The 14,264-nt window shown below is 50.6% G+C and overlaps 1 protein-coding gene across 20 annotated transcripts in view; it reads left to right on the top strand.

Moving 5' to 3' along the window:
* Positions 1–10,997, top strand: part of ADAP2 (ArfGAP with dual PH domains 2) — a 46,980-nt gene extending 35,983 nt beyond the window's left edge. For 9 of the 20 annotated variants that reach the window (XM_021066059.2, XM_021066056.2, XM_084982590.1 and 6 more), the window contains 4 exons: positions 163–246; positions 3,494–3,556; positions 5,564–5,641; positions 6,355–6,886. In XM_021066059.2, the coding sequence (XP_020921718.1) occupies positions 163–246; positions 3,494–3,556; positions 5,564–5,641; positions 6,355–6,672 (543 nt within the window). In that variant the 3' untranslated portion in view covers positions 6,673–6,886. Of the gene's footprint in view, positions 1–162; positions 247–3,493; positions 4,076–4,771; positions 5,642–6,354; positions 6,887–7,588 lie in introns of those variants that run through there. The other 11 variants (XM_084982595.1, XM_005669057.4, XM_084982593.1 and 8 more) reach the window with 5 other exon arrangements.
* Positions 10,998–14,264: the final 3,267 nt, after the last annotated feature.

Below are 14,264 nucleotides of genomic sequence, written 5' to 3'. Positions count from 1 at the left end.
CCCAGATGCCCGCGATCAGCCCGCAGCCCCTGAATGGACTAAGGGTGTGCGCACGTGCCCAGACTTGGAGAGCCACTGGCTTCCTGCCACCAGCCTCAGTGCCCCCCACGCCCTCCTTTGTTGCCTTCACTGCCCATCTGTCCTTTGCATTTTTCTCTGCAGGAGATAGTGGACTGGTTCAATGCCCTCCGTGCAGCCCGTCTTCAGTACCTAAAAATGGCCTTTCCTGAGCTCCCAGAGTCTGAGGTGAGCTAAATGGGGGCTCCCGACTTGCACGTCGCCTCTCTGCCGTCTCCTCCGCTCCTTGGCTGCTGTTCTCAGAGACACTCAGGGGCTCCTTGAGACTTGGGGTTTGGGGTCTCAGAGGAAGCCACAAGCTTTCTCCTGGGGAGGCTGGGGGTTATGGGCTCACGTGTGGCCAGGGGGCCTCCAAAAAGCAGGGCAGGCTCTTCCCCATTGGGCTGCATGACCACCACCCAGTGTCAAGGGGCTAGGATTTGAGCATCTCTTTCTGACTCCTTCTCCCTCTAAAATGTATGAATGGCTCCCCACTTACTTCTTACAAAGTACTTTTGAGCCCTTTCATCTAGTAATCCCTTGTAGCCAGCGGTTGTAGTCCCATCTCACTGATGAAAAACTGAGTCCTGGAGTCCTGGGAAGGTCAGGGAAATGACCGGAGGTGCTCTTCCCGCTCGAACATGCCCCTTTGCCCTCTCCCATGCTGGTCTTGGGGAGGCTGTGGGGTCTTTCCCACTATACACCTGCCAGGAGCAAACAGTCTGCCTTTTGTGGACAAGGTGATGGTGAGCCTGAGAACTTCATTTTGATTGTCCTCAGACATCTGGGGCCTCCATCTCTGTCTCTCAGGCTGGGTTGGAGGAGCTGTAGAGTGTGGTCCAGAAGATGCTGTCCTGAGCCAGGAGGCCTGGGCTCTCCTGGATGCTCGGCTGCTAACTTGCTGTGTGACCACTTCCAGTTGAGTCACCTCTCTGAGCATCTGTTTCCACAGCCGTGAGATGGTACTTGGTCTGGGTCTTCTTTAGGATCCCCTACCCCCTGAGGTGCTGTGCTCTGGCCCCTGTTTTCGGTCTAAGAGGAGTTTGTAAGGGATGGGGGTAGAGAGACCTTGTTAATCCTGGGACTTTCATTTTTTTCTTTACTTTTTAGGGCCGCTTCTGCGGCATATGGAAGTTCCCAGGCAAGGGGTCAAATCAGAGCTGCAGCTGGAGCCTCCACCACAGCCACAGCAGCTCGAGTCTGTGACCTACACCACAGCTCACGGCGATGCCGGATTCCTAACCCATTGAGCGAGGCCAGGGATTCAACCCGAATCCTTATGGATACTAGTTGGGTTTGTCACCACTGAGCCACAACAGGAACTCCCCTGGGACTTTCTTATTCCCAACTATTAGACTGTCCTTGGAAGCCTAAATGCTCCCTAATTCCCAGGTTTGCAGGGAGCAAAGCGCCTGGAACAGGGGTCTGCTTTAGCCCCAGTGATGCACCGAGATGGCAGTTCTGTAGGATCTGTTCTGCCCAGGCCTGGCACAGGGCCTGCTCAGCCTGCAGAGTCAGCCCCCGGAGCTGGTGAGGGCCAGTTCCCATGGGCAGGGCACTGGGAAGCTGCCTGCTGCCTGGAGAGGATGGAGGGGAGGACGGCCTGACGCTCTGTCTGGCTTGACGCTCCAACCGTGCTGAGCCCTGCAGAAGAAACGGGCCTCGGGCCAACATCCTCCATGTCCTCTTGGCTCCCTCATTCCCCCGTGTTACCCTTCATCCACTGCCAGTTTCCTCTCCCCCCATCTTTCCTCCTCATGTCCATCCATGTGTGGTGTGAGCTTCTGGGCAGTCAGTGAAGCCCGGCTCAAGCTCAGGACCCAGAGGCCAGAAACCCAAGGAGCCCCACTGGGGCTAAGGTCCTGTAATAATAAAACACATGGACCTGAAGTCAGAGAAGCTGATGTGTTATACAGGGCAAGTCGCCTCACCTCTCTGAGCCCCAGTTTACTGATTTGTCACCGTGGGGACAGGACCTGCCTCTCAGGGCTGCGGTGGGTCCGGTGGGCCAAGGTGTCTAAGTTTCCATGAGTGGAACCCATCCACGCGGGATCCCTTCTTCTTCCTATCACTTCCTGAGGCCTGGACTCCCCCCTGCTCTGGCTCCAGTTCAGGCATGGAGCTGTTAGGACTCCAACTTCTCGCCAAATGAAGGAATGAACGCCTGCAGAATGCATTTTAAGCGAAGGGGAGTGGTGTCTTTTTTTTTTTTTTTTTTTTTTTCTTTTTTAGGGCAGCACCCTCGGCATGTGGAGGTTCCCAGGCTAGGGATCTAATCGGAGTTGCCGGCCTATGCCACAGCCACAGCAACGCCGGATCCTTAACCTGACAAGCGAGGCCAGGGATCGAACCTGCATCCTCATGGATACTAGTCAGGTTCATTACCGCTGAGCCATGATGGGAACTCCAGGGGAATGATGTCCTTTATGTTTTCCTTTCTGGCTCACAACTTTCCCCCTTTCAGATCTTCCATGCCTATTCCCAGACTCGCATCCCCTTTGCCCCTGCCCTGAGTCCTGGCTCTGGAGAACCCCTCTGTGGCCCCAAGCCCAGGCTGTTTCACTTGAAGCTCTTCACTTGCCAGTTAGACCCCCCTGGAGCACAGAAGGCCAGCATCAACCCCTGGAAGCATCTCTGAGCATAAGGTTGGAAGGGGTCCTGAAGGTCACATAATCCAGTGTTCTTATTACACGGAGGGACACTGGCCCAGAGAGGCATAAGATCTTACGAAGGTAACACAGCTGGTTGAGGTCAGACCTGGAGCTAGAACTCTGATCTCCTGACTCCTAGTCCAGAGCTTTCTCTACTTGGCCACTCTGCCATCACGTTAGGGCCCTGAGTCAGACTGCCCACCCATGACCAGGTCTTGGCAAGGGACCTGATCAGAGGGCATGTTGAGACTTTAGCATCATATGGTAGTGGCAGGGGTACCACCTGTGTCTGTCCAGCTCTCAGTGTGAAAGCTCTTCATCCTACCGGTGCCAGGACTTTGGGAAAATCCCCAACCACTTCTCGGAGGCCTGGTTTCTTCATATCCACGAGGATGATAATATCCACCCCCAAGGGTGGTTGAGAGGTACACGCAGAGCCCGACACAGGGCAGAGCCTCAGAATATGCCCCCCTGTCAGCAGGAGGTCGCCTCAGAGCCTTGCCTGTGTCCTCCTCCTGGGGTTGCTGAAGGAATCCTTCAACTAGTCTTTAAACCAAGACTCGGCCGTGCTGGGAAGTGCTGCAAACATCTGGGGTGCTGCTGTCTGGCTCTGTTGAAATAATAACATTGCATCCATACCATGTTCCAAATATAACCCCGTGAACTTTGTTCACACATCCTTCCCCATTCCCAACTTCCCCTTTGACGGGGGGCCGAGTTCGGTGGGGAACCTCGGGCTCCTGGGGGGTGAGGCAGGGGGTCAGTGGGTGTCTCTCTTCCCCCAGCTCGTGCCCCTCATCACCAGGAACTACCTCAAACAAGGCTTCATGGAAAAGACGGGTCCAAAGGTATGTCCTATGCACCCCCACCCCTGGGCAAGGGGGCTTGCACAGCCCTTGTCCCAGTGGACAGCAGAGCTGATTTGGGAGGCGGGAAAATGGGGAAGCAGGGGGGAGGGAGGAGGGAAGAAGGGGAAGGAAATAGATGTTGTGAGTTCTGGGGGGAAGGGCCGAGTGGAGACGGGTGGCTGGAGTGTGGTCCAGCACTGCCGCAGGTGCTTCTCCCTCTAACCGGGCATCCTCCTCTTTATCGACATCTGGCCTCTTTTTTTTTTTTTTTTTTTTTTTAAGTTTTATTGAGGTGTAATTAATTTGGTTGTGAACATTTCTGCTGTACAACAAAGCAACCCATTCATACATATACACATATCCATTCTCTCTCAGATTCTTTCCCACATAGCTTATCACACAATACTGGGTAGAATTCTCTGTGCTATAGAGCCGGTCCCCATTGGACAATCATTCCGTATACCTCAGTGTTCAGCTTCTATCTTTTTTTTTTTTTTTTTTTTTTTGGTTTTTAGGGCTGTACCCGCGGCATATAGGTTCCCAGGCTAGGGGTCTAATCGGAGCCGTAGCTGCTGGCCTACACCACAGCTCACGGCAACGCTGGATCCTTAGCCCACTGAGCAAGGCCAGGGATCGAAGCTGGGACCTCATGTATACTAGTCAGATTTATTCACCACTGAGCCATGATGGCAACTCCAGCTTCTATCTTCTTGCCACCATCTAACTGACCCTCCAGGTGGGAAAACATAACTGAAAAGGGACTCCAGGGGGACAGCTTTTGGCTTTCCAGAACCCTGGTGTGCTCCATGCTGGGGCCCTACAAAGACAATCCAAGTGAGACGGCATCTCAGAAAATGCACCTACATACCTGTGCTTGGTGCTAGTGAGGCTCCCATGGGCAGGCCCATCCCTCAGACTCAGCCTCTGCCCTCCTTTGCTAAACATGCCCCCACCCCCACCCCGTGGCTGCTCACTCCCACTCATCTGTGAAGGAATGGAAACCTGGCTGCTCTGCGTCTCCGGTAGGTGGGGCGGGGGGGGAGTGTCCAGAGGGGCCAGGCTCCCTCGGTCTCAGGACATCTCAGACCCAGCCTGGATGCTGGTGGGGCAAGGCTCAGTCAGAAATCTGACTGGAGGAGTTCCCATTGGGCTCAGCAAGTTAAGAATCCAACTAGTATCTATGAGGATGCGGGTTCGATCCCTGGCTTCGCTCAGTGGGTTAAGGATCTGGTGTTGCCACAGGCTGCAGATGCAGCTCAGATCTCACGTGGCTGTGGCTGTGGGGTAGGCCAGCAGCTGCAGCTTGGATTCAGCCCCTAACCTGGGAGCTTCCATGTGCTGCAGGCGTGGCCCTTAAAAAGGGAAAAAAATAAAGAAAAGAAAGAAATCTGTCTGGAGATGGTCAGGGGTTGTGAGGGGCAAAAGCAGAGGAGCTCCTCCCCCCAAAAAAAGGCCCCAAACAACAGCATATTGATGCTTTTTTTTTTTTTTTTTGAAGGTGTAAGGTGCTGACAGGATGGTTGTTAAGCTGACGGTGAAAGGTGTTAGGCAGTCAGTGTAAAGAAAGCCTCGGGCAGCTGGAAAACTAGTAAAAGGCTTGCTGGTTTCCTTTCTTCCCCAGCTGGTGGCACCGCCCTCTGCATGGTTCTTGTGGGGCTTTCCTTCCTCTGACCCAGGTTAGGATTTGGCCAAGGCCAGCCTTTCAGCAGCGCTCAGCAGTAGCCACTTCTGATTTCCCAGCTTCCTTTTTCTGAGACTTCTTGTCCACAGCTTGAGAAAAAGGAAAATGCCTCTTCCAGCCCACCCAGGCAGCACCTGGAGGCCACAGGTCATAGAGGCCGGTGGAGGGGTGGGGTGAGAATGGGGTCCTCCAGGCCTGGAGAGGAGTGCTGGGGTGTCTGATGTGGAGCTGGGACCAGCCAGCTCCCTCCGCCTGGCCCAGGCTGGCCCTCAGGCCTCTGTGCCTCTGCCTTGGCTGAGCCTGGTACGAGGTTCCCTCTTTTGCAGCAGAGAGAACCTTTCAAGAAAAGGTGGTTTGCCCTGGACCCCCAGGAGCGGAGGCTGCTCTATTACAAGAACCCACTGGTAAGAGCCACTGTCCGCCACTCTGCTCCCGCAGCCCCAGATGTTGCTCGGGACCATGGGGAAACCATGGTCTTGACAGAGAGACCCAGCAAGGGACACACCTCCACCTTCGCTGTCTCAAAGTCATTCTTGGGCCCGAAGCTAGGCTCTCCCTCGCCTTCAGGAAGTCCTTTCTGTGTGTCCCAGCTGCTGCAAATGTAGCCAAATAGGTGTTTCAGGTTTTCTGGTCTCCAGGGCTCCCTCCTAACCAGGAGGCTGTGGAGCCTAGAGGTTGGAAGGGAGGCTCTAGAACTCGGCTGTCTGGGCTCTGGCTCCAGCCCTGCTGCCTTTAGGGGTGTGCCCTGGGCAGAGCACTTAGCTCTCAGAGCCCCGGTTTTCTCCTCCGCAAATAGGCTTAATAATAAATAGCACTGCCTTCCTCCGAGGCTGCCTCGAGGATTATTCTATGCGCTCCTACACGTAAAGCACGTGGACTTCCTGGGGGCAGAATTGGCTCTCCGTGAACACTAAGCATCCTTTCCACAGATGCGTTGCGCGATTTCTTTTAAGGTTTGAGCTTTTTCAATGCTGGGCCCACTTAGCCGCATCCTCCAGCAGAGCGCATCCCCGCCCCGCCCACGCCCTTTCCGAAAACCGAGCCGAGGGCTCCCGGGCTCCCAGGAGGCCCTCCGCCCCACGTGTGGCCTCTGATGCCCCGTGCCCTGTATTTGCAGGACGCCTTTGAGCAGGGCCAGGTATTTCTCGGGAGCAGCGAGCAGGGGTACCAGGTGTACGAAGACCTGCCCAAGGGCGTCCGGGGCAATCGCTGGAAAGCCGGCCTCACCATGGTCACCCCCCAGCGAAGGTTCGTCTTCACCTGCCCCAGCGAGAAGGAGCAGCGCGAATGGCTGGAGAGTTTTCGGGACGTCCTCTCCCGGCCCCTGACGCCCCTCAACCTCCTCCGTAAGAGGCCGGACCTGGGGGTTGTCCTTCTGGCCGAGGGTGGTGGGCGGAAAGGGGCTTCCGCACCTGGGTTCAGCCGGGAGCCCTGAAACCGGGCTCATGGCTCCGGACTGCCCTCTTTCCCTTTTCTTCTCTTCCTGCCAAAGAAAAGTTCAGACGGCGCACGTTACTGCCAGAAAACCCTCTCTGTCCCCGCCAGGTCCCTCGGCCTTTCCCCGTTAGCAGCTGGAGGAGTTTGGCCCCGGCGGCACGGGCGGTTAGCGCCCCTTTCCCACCCTGCTCCGTGCAGGAGCCGGCAGCCTCTCTGTGCCGCCGCCCCCTGTCCCTGAGTCCCTGTTCTCGTGAGAAAACCCTGGCCTGTTGTTAAGGTCACCCCCGCTGGGCAGCTCCTGGGATTTCGGATTCCTCCCCACGGAGGGAAGGCTATTTTTAGGGCCCTTTTTTCTCTGGGTCTCCCCTCCCCCACCCTGCTCCTCCCTTCACCCCAGCTGTGTCACGAGCAGGCTTCCCCATCTGCAGACGCCCCACGAAAGGAGGGGGGATGTTCGGAGCCAGAGCAGGAAGCTTCTGGCCTGGGTCTGGCTTCTGGGACGCTCGGAAGAAGTTCTGTGTCTGGAAAAGTACAGCCTGAGCAGGTGGCCCCACACGGCTCCTTGGGAGAAACCCTTGTGCCCTCTGAGTCTGACCTGTATAAACACAAACTGGCTTCATTTTCCAAAATCCCAAAGCCCAGGAGCCTCAGCAATGGCCTCGTGGTTGGTGGTGAGGCATGTCAGCTGGCGTTTTCTTTTCCCTGGGGGCCTGTGCGGCTGCATCTCTTGTCTGTTTTTCTCTGTTTGCTGCATCTCTTTGCTTTTCTCTCCTTCTCTAGTGTGTGTCCCCTCTATTACCTTTCCAGTCCGGTTTTTATTTTGTCATTGTTCCCTTGTCCCCCGCTGTCCCTTCCCTCCAGTGGGACTTCGTTGGCAGGGCCACACCTCAATCCTCTTCTTGTTCCCCTTGCAGCTGCATCAACAGAGAGTGGCTGCAGCAGGTGACCCACTGGCCACCCGGTGTACCCGGTGGGAAGGAGTTCTCCCCTCGGCTCTGGGTGCCCAGTAGGAGCGCCCCACAGTTGGCAGCTGTCATGGGCAGTGAACTCTACCAAGACCAGAGCTTTGGCCTTTATCTGCCAGCTCCTTGGGCCTCCCCACTGCCCGGCTCTGGGAACCTGGTAAATGTCCTCAAGGCCCAGGACATCTCAAATGAAGGCATTGCCATAGAAAGAACCACAGCATCAGACAAGTGGCATTCTTGCTGGAAAAAAAACAGCAAAAAAAGTTTACTATGAATCTAACCATGAACAGAGTTCCTGTTATGGCTCAGTGGTTAAGAACCTGACGTAGTGTCTGTGAGGATGTGGATTCGATCCCTGGCCTCGCTCAGTGTGTTAAGCATCCAGTGTTGCCACACCCAGCAGTGTAGGTTGCAGCTGCAGCTTGCATCCAGTGTTTTGACTATGGTGTGGGACTTGGCTGCAGCTCCAATTCACCCCCTAGCCCTGGAACTTCCATATGTCGCAGGTGTGACTGTAAAAAGAAAAGGGGAAGAAAAAAAAAAAAAGAATTTAACCATGAGGAAAGAATCAGACAAATCCACAGTAGAGAAATTCTGCAGAACAGCCGGCTGAACTCTTCAAGAATGTCAGTATCTCGAAAGATCAAGTACTCTGGAAACTGCTCTAGGTTAGGGGAGACTAAAGAGACATGGCAACAAAATGCAATTCATTGTTCTTGATTGGATCCTGGATTGAAAAAGAAACAGTTTTAGGAGTTCTCATGTGGCTCAGAAGGTTAAGGACCTGGTGGTGTCACTGCAGTGCCTTTGTCTACTGCCGTGGCATGGGTTCAGTCCTTGGCCCAGGGAACTTTTGTATGCTCTGGACGCAACCAAAAACAAACCAACCAACCAACAAACAAAAAAACAATTTGAGGGATGTGATTGAGAAAACTGGGGAAATTTAAAGAAGGATGTATATTAAGCAGTAGTTGTGAGATTGTGATGATGATGCCGTGTTTGTGTAGGAGAGTGCTCTTGTTCGTAGGGGATCCATGCTAGAGTGTTCAGGGGTAAAATGTACTCTTGTCTACAACTGACTCTTAAATGGTTCAGCAAAAGATAAGTCTTTGTATGGATGTGTGTAGAGAGTATATAGATACATAGATAGTGTGTGCGTCTATGTATGTGTGGAAGACAGGAAGCCTATGTTTACACACCGCACACACACACACACACACACGGGAGAAAGAAACTGTGCAAAATGTTAGCAACTGATGAATCTAGATGAAGTATAGCTGGATATTTACTGTCCAATTCATGCAAATTTTCTATAGGTTTTTTTTTTTGCCTCTTCTAGGGCTGCTCCCATAGCATATGGAGGTTCCCAGGCTAGGGGTCGAATTGGAGCTGTAGACGCTGGCCTACACCACAGCCACAGCAATGCAGGATCCGAGCCGCCTCTGCGACCTACACCACAGCTCATGGCAACGCCGGATCATTAACCCACTGAGCAAGGCCAGGGATCGAACCTGCAACGTCATGGTTCCTAGTCGGATTTGTTAACCACTGAGCCACGATGGGAACTCCCCTCTATAGGTTTTATAGTTTTCAAATTTAAAAGTCAGAGGGAAAAGTTCTTTTTTTAATCTTTTATTTTTTTTCATTAATCAATTAATTTATTACATCTGTAGTTGTATAATGATCATCACAATCCAGTTTCACAGGATTTCCATCCCACAACCCAAGCACATCAGAGGGAAAATTTCTTTAAAAATCTGCTTTTCATTCTTCAAAAGTTGTAGGTTTTCTACATGAATCAAAAATGTTCCTGGGAGGTGTTCCCATTATGGCTCAGCGATAATGAACCTGACTAGTATCCATGAGGACAAAGGTTCGATCCCTGGCCTCACTCAGTGGGTTAAGGATCCAGCATTGTCGTGAGCTGTGGTGTAGGTCACAGACGTGGCTTGGATCCCACAGCGTTGCTGTGGCTGCGGTGTAGGCCAACAACTGCAGCCCTGATTTGACCCCTAGCCTGGGAACTTCCAGATGCCATGGGTGCAGCCCTAAAAAGAAAAAAAAAGAAAAGAAAAGGTTCCTGAGAAAGTTCTACTACTTTTGTGCACATTTTAGAAAAATTCAAAGCCTAGGCAGTACCAACAAAACAGTGTCCTCATGGATCAGCCACTATCCCTAGAAAGAAAGAAGGAAGCTGAGAAGACAACTCAGCTGGACCCCAGGGTGGACAGCCCTCCAGCCCCGCTGCCAGGTCGGGCCTCACCACTAACGAAACTGCTGGAAAACTCACTTCTCCATCTCTGTGCCTTGGTTTTTCTCCTTCATATGAGGAAGTTGTGTATTAATTACTGAAATTCAATGGAAGCAACCAGTATTTTTGAGCACCTCCCAGGTACCAGGCTCTGGGAGCAGGCAGGAACCAGGTGATGCAGTCCCTGCCATCACAGATTTCAGAGGCTGGGAGGCAGGAGTGTTCAGAAAGAGGAGGTGCTGGCGGCTCTGATGCGGAGCACTAGGGTTCATCAGAGCTGAGGGAAGAGGGGCGCCTTCTTCCCCTCCAGGAAGTGACGAAGTGACATTGAACGGCTTAGAGGTTAGTCAAGGGAAGGGGGCCCGGAAAACACTGTCGGCTGAGGCAAGAAAACATTCAGAGGCTCCCAAATGGCAAAGAGGAGCGGGAAGATATCTCCTGTCTCAAGTGCCTGAAATGTCAGAGAAAGAGATCGCCCAGGTCTCTGCTCTGTGATCCTTTGTCTCTTCAAGGGACATGGAGAAAGACATTGACTGCTTTCATTTTATTGGAGCCCCTGAGGGGTGGGGTGTCTTTAAGAGAGTCTTTGCTTTTTAAGGGATTTTCTTTTGGATTCCCCAGTCACAGGACAAGCAACAGCATCTGGGTGTCTTGCCTGCAGCTTCCTGACTGCCCACATGGAGATGTGGGTGCTTCCTCTTCTGGCTCCTGAAGCACCTTGAAAATGTCTGTTTCACCACCTCCTGGGTTGTATATTAAGGCTCAATTTTACTCGATTCTCTTAATGCCTTCCCCCCCCCCTTTTTTTTAAATACCACCTGTGAACTCTCTTGGCTGTACTCTGCTAAGTTCTGAGGATGAGAAAACCAATAAAGGCACAGATACACCTTCAAGAACTTATGGTCCAGAGGGGACGAGAGAGAAGCAAACGGCGGTAACAGAGCTCCTTGGGGAGGGAAACTGGGATTCTGGGAGCCCCTTGGAGGACAGACATGAGAAATGACGTGCCAGTGAAATGGTTTCTGAGGCTGGCGGGATGGCTGTCTTTGAGTTCCCCAAGGACACCTCGGTACTCATATTAAATCCTCTTCTCCCTTTGACTTGTAAGTACAAGCAAATTTCTGTTGCTTGCATCAATCGGTCCTGATTGGAGTTTTCGTGGCTCAGTGGTGAACGAGCCTGACTAGGATCCATGAGGATGTGGGTTCAATCCCTGGCCTCACTCAGTGGATTAAGGATCTGCATTGCTATGAGCTGTGGCTTAGGCTGGCAGCTGCAACTCCAATTTGACCCCTAGCTTGGGAACATCCATATGCTGCAGTGTGGTCTTAAAATGCAAAACAAACAAACAAAAACATCCTGACTAACGAAGTTCTCCCCAGAAAGGTGATCTCTATGCTGAGTCCTGTAAAATGACTAGAAAATCCTTAGGATGGGGTTGGGAGGGAGGAAGAGAGTGTGTACAAAGGCCCGTAGACAAGAGAGCACATGGCCTGTTCTGGAAATTTCAAATAATTCAGTGTGTCTAGTGTAGAGATGGGTGGTGGTGGTGGGGAGATAAGAACAGCTTAGATTGGAGGGAAGGGTCTGCTTCCAAATTGGAGTAGCTCCAATCAGAACAGCCATTTCATACATAAGTATTAGAAACTCTGTACAGATTGTAATAAGTATAATCTGAAGACCTTGGGAAATAACCCAAAGCAGGCAGAAACCAGAGGGGAGAAGGCACTAGGAAGCAAGGAAGGCAGGGATGTATTTCTCACTTTTTAGCTTTTCACCTGCTGGTAGGCCCTGTGTCAATGCCTCAGGGGGGCTCTAAAATTCTGATGGAAACCTGCAGTCTTATTGATTAAAAAATAGAGGACCAAGGAGTTCCCATCGTGGTGCAGCAGAAATGAATCTGACTGGGAACCATGAGGTTGAGGGTTCAATCCCTGGCCTTGCTCAGTGGGTTAAGGAGCTGGTGTTGCTATGAGCTGTGGTGTAAGTCGCAGACTGGGCTTGGTCTGGCATTGCTGTGGCTGTGGTTTAGGCCAGCACGATTGGACCCTGAGACTGGGAACCTCCATATGCTGCGGATGTGGCCCTAAAAAGACAAAAGACCAAAAAAAGAAAAAAAAATAAAAGAAAGAAAAATAGAGGACTGAGTTTAAGGCTACCATCGTAGCTTAAAACTGAGAGAGGGAAGCCTGGGAGGAGACGTCTACAGAAGGGGAGCCCCGAATTTTATGTATTATCCGCCTGCTCTCTGGAGGAACAAAACAAAACCTAGAGGTTTGACAATGTGTCATTCATAATATCAGGATATAACCCTAAACTGGTAGACATGATGAAATAAAATATGAATTATACTCAGAAAAATCAATGGAGAATTAAAAAAGAAAAAAAGGCAAAATATTTCTGTATTGTCCACTTAAAAATGATTAAAATGGTAAACTTCTGTTTATATTTTACCACCATAAAAAATGGAAAAAGGCAGATTTTTGAAAAAAGACATACAAAAAACCATTTCCAGATTAAACAAATTATATGTTTCCAGCAGAACTGCCACATAAGGAATGCTAAAGAAAGTTCTTTGGGGTAAAAGGAAATGATACCAAACAGAAACTCGGATCTTTAGGAAGCAATAAAGTATAACAGAAATGGTAAAAGTGGAGTTCCCCTCATGGCGCAGGGGAAATAAATCTGACTAATATCCATGAGGACACAGGTTCGAACCCTGGGTGCACTAGAAAGCCAAAAAAAAAAAAAAAAAAAAAAAAGGTAAAGATTTAAGTGAATATGACTGCCTATTTAGAGCAGGAACTACGTGTTGAATTGTTTATAGCTTCTGTAGAGATGATGCTTATGACAACAAGAAGGCCTGGAGGAGGGAGTAAATGGAACTCTACACTTTCAAGCTTCTTATACTTGAAGTGGTACAAAACCAAGTACATTGTGAAAAGTCAAGGATGTATACTGTCATCCTTAAGGCAACCACTAAACAGAGAATGCAAAGAAGTATAATTACAAAACTAACAAAGAGAGTTCCCACTGTGGCTCAGGGGGTTAAGAACCCAATTAGTATCCATGAGGATGCATGTTCAATCCCTGGCCTCACTCTTAGTGAGTGAAATGATCCAGCATTTGCCGCAAGCTGTGGTGTAGGTCACAGACATGGCTCAGATCTGGCATTGCTGTGGCTATGGCTGGTGCAGGCCAGCAGCTGCAGCTCCAACTCAACAGCCAGCCCAGGCTGTTGTGGCCCTTAAAAAGAAGACAAAAAAAAAAAAAAAAAAAAAAAAGCTAACAAAGAAATTAAAATTGAATTTTATTTATTTAAAAAAAATTTTTTTGGTCTTTTTTAGGGGTGTACCCATGGCATATGGAAGTTCCCAGGCTAGAGGTTGAATCAGAGCTACAGTTGCCGGCCTACACCATAGCCATAGCAATGTGGGATTAGAGCCGCATCTGTGACCTACACCACAGCTCATGGCAATGCCAGATCCTTAACCCACTGAGCAAGGCTGGGATCAAACCCGTGTCCTCATGGATCCTGGTTGGGTTTGTTACCACTGAGCCATGATGAGAACTCCTAAAATGGAATTTTGTGGGGTTTTTTTTGTCTTTTGTCTTTTTAGGGCCACACCCATGGCATATGGAAGTTCCCAGGCTAGGGGTCTAATCGTAGCTGTAGCTGCCAGCCTACACCACAGCCATAGCCACAGCCACCCCAGATCTGAGCCAGGTCTATGACCTACACCACGGTTCATGGTAATGCCAGATCCTTAACCCACTGAACAAGGCCAGGGATCAAACCCGCAACCTCATGGTTCCTAGTTGGATTTGTTTCTCCTGCGCCATGACGGGAACTCCCTAAAATGGAATTTTAAAAAGCATTTGATTAACCCAGAAGAAGGCAGGAAAGGAAGGATAAAATGAGTAAGAAGTAGATAGGAAAGGCTGAAAATAAAGAGCAAAAGGGAGACCTCACCCTGTCTATAATTACATTATATATTAGTGTATTAAACATTGAAATTAAAATGCAAGATTGTCAGAATGGATAAGGAAGCATGACCCATTAATTGCATGCTGTTAAAAAGATTTTAAATTGGAGTTCCTGTTGTGGTTCAGTGGGTTAAAGATCCAGCATTGCCGTGAGCTGTGGTGTAGGTTGCAGATGTGGCTTGGATCCCACATTGCTGTGGCTGTGGTGTGAGCCAGCAGGTACAGCTCTGATTCGACCCCTAGCCTGGGAACTTCCGTATACCTTGGGTGTGGCCCTAAAAAGAAAATAAAGGGAAAAAAAAGATTTTAAATTTAAAAACAATTTGAAGTTATAAATATGGAAAAACATATATACCATGCAGACAGTAACCATAAGAATGCTGGACA

This window comes from Sus scrofa, chromosome 12 (assembly GCF_054392235.1).
Source record: "Sus scrofa isolate SSC_HxYL_T2T_F1_AM1 chromosome 12, Sscrofa_HxYL_maternal_Yorkshire_Landrace_v2.0, whole genome shotgun sequence".
NCBI lineage: Eukaryota > Metazoa > Chordata > Mammalia > Artiodactyla > Suidae > Sus > Sus scrofa.
This window is presented reverse-complemented; position numbering and strand designations above follow the sequence as displayed.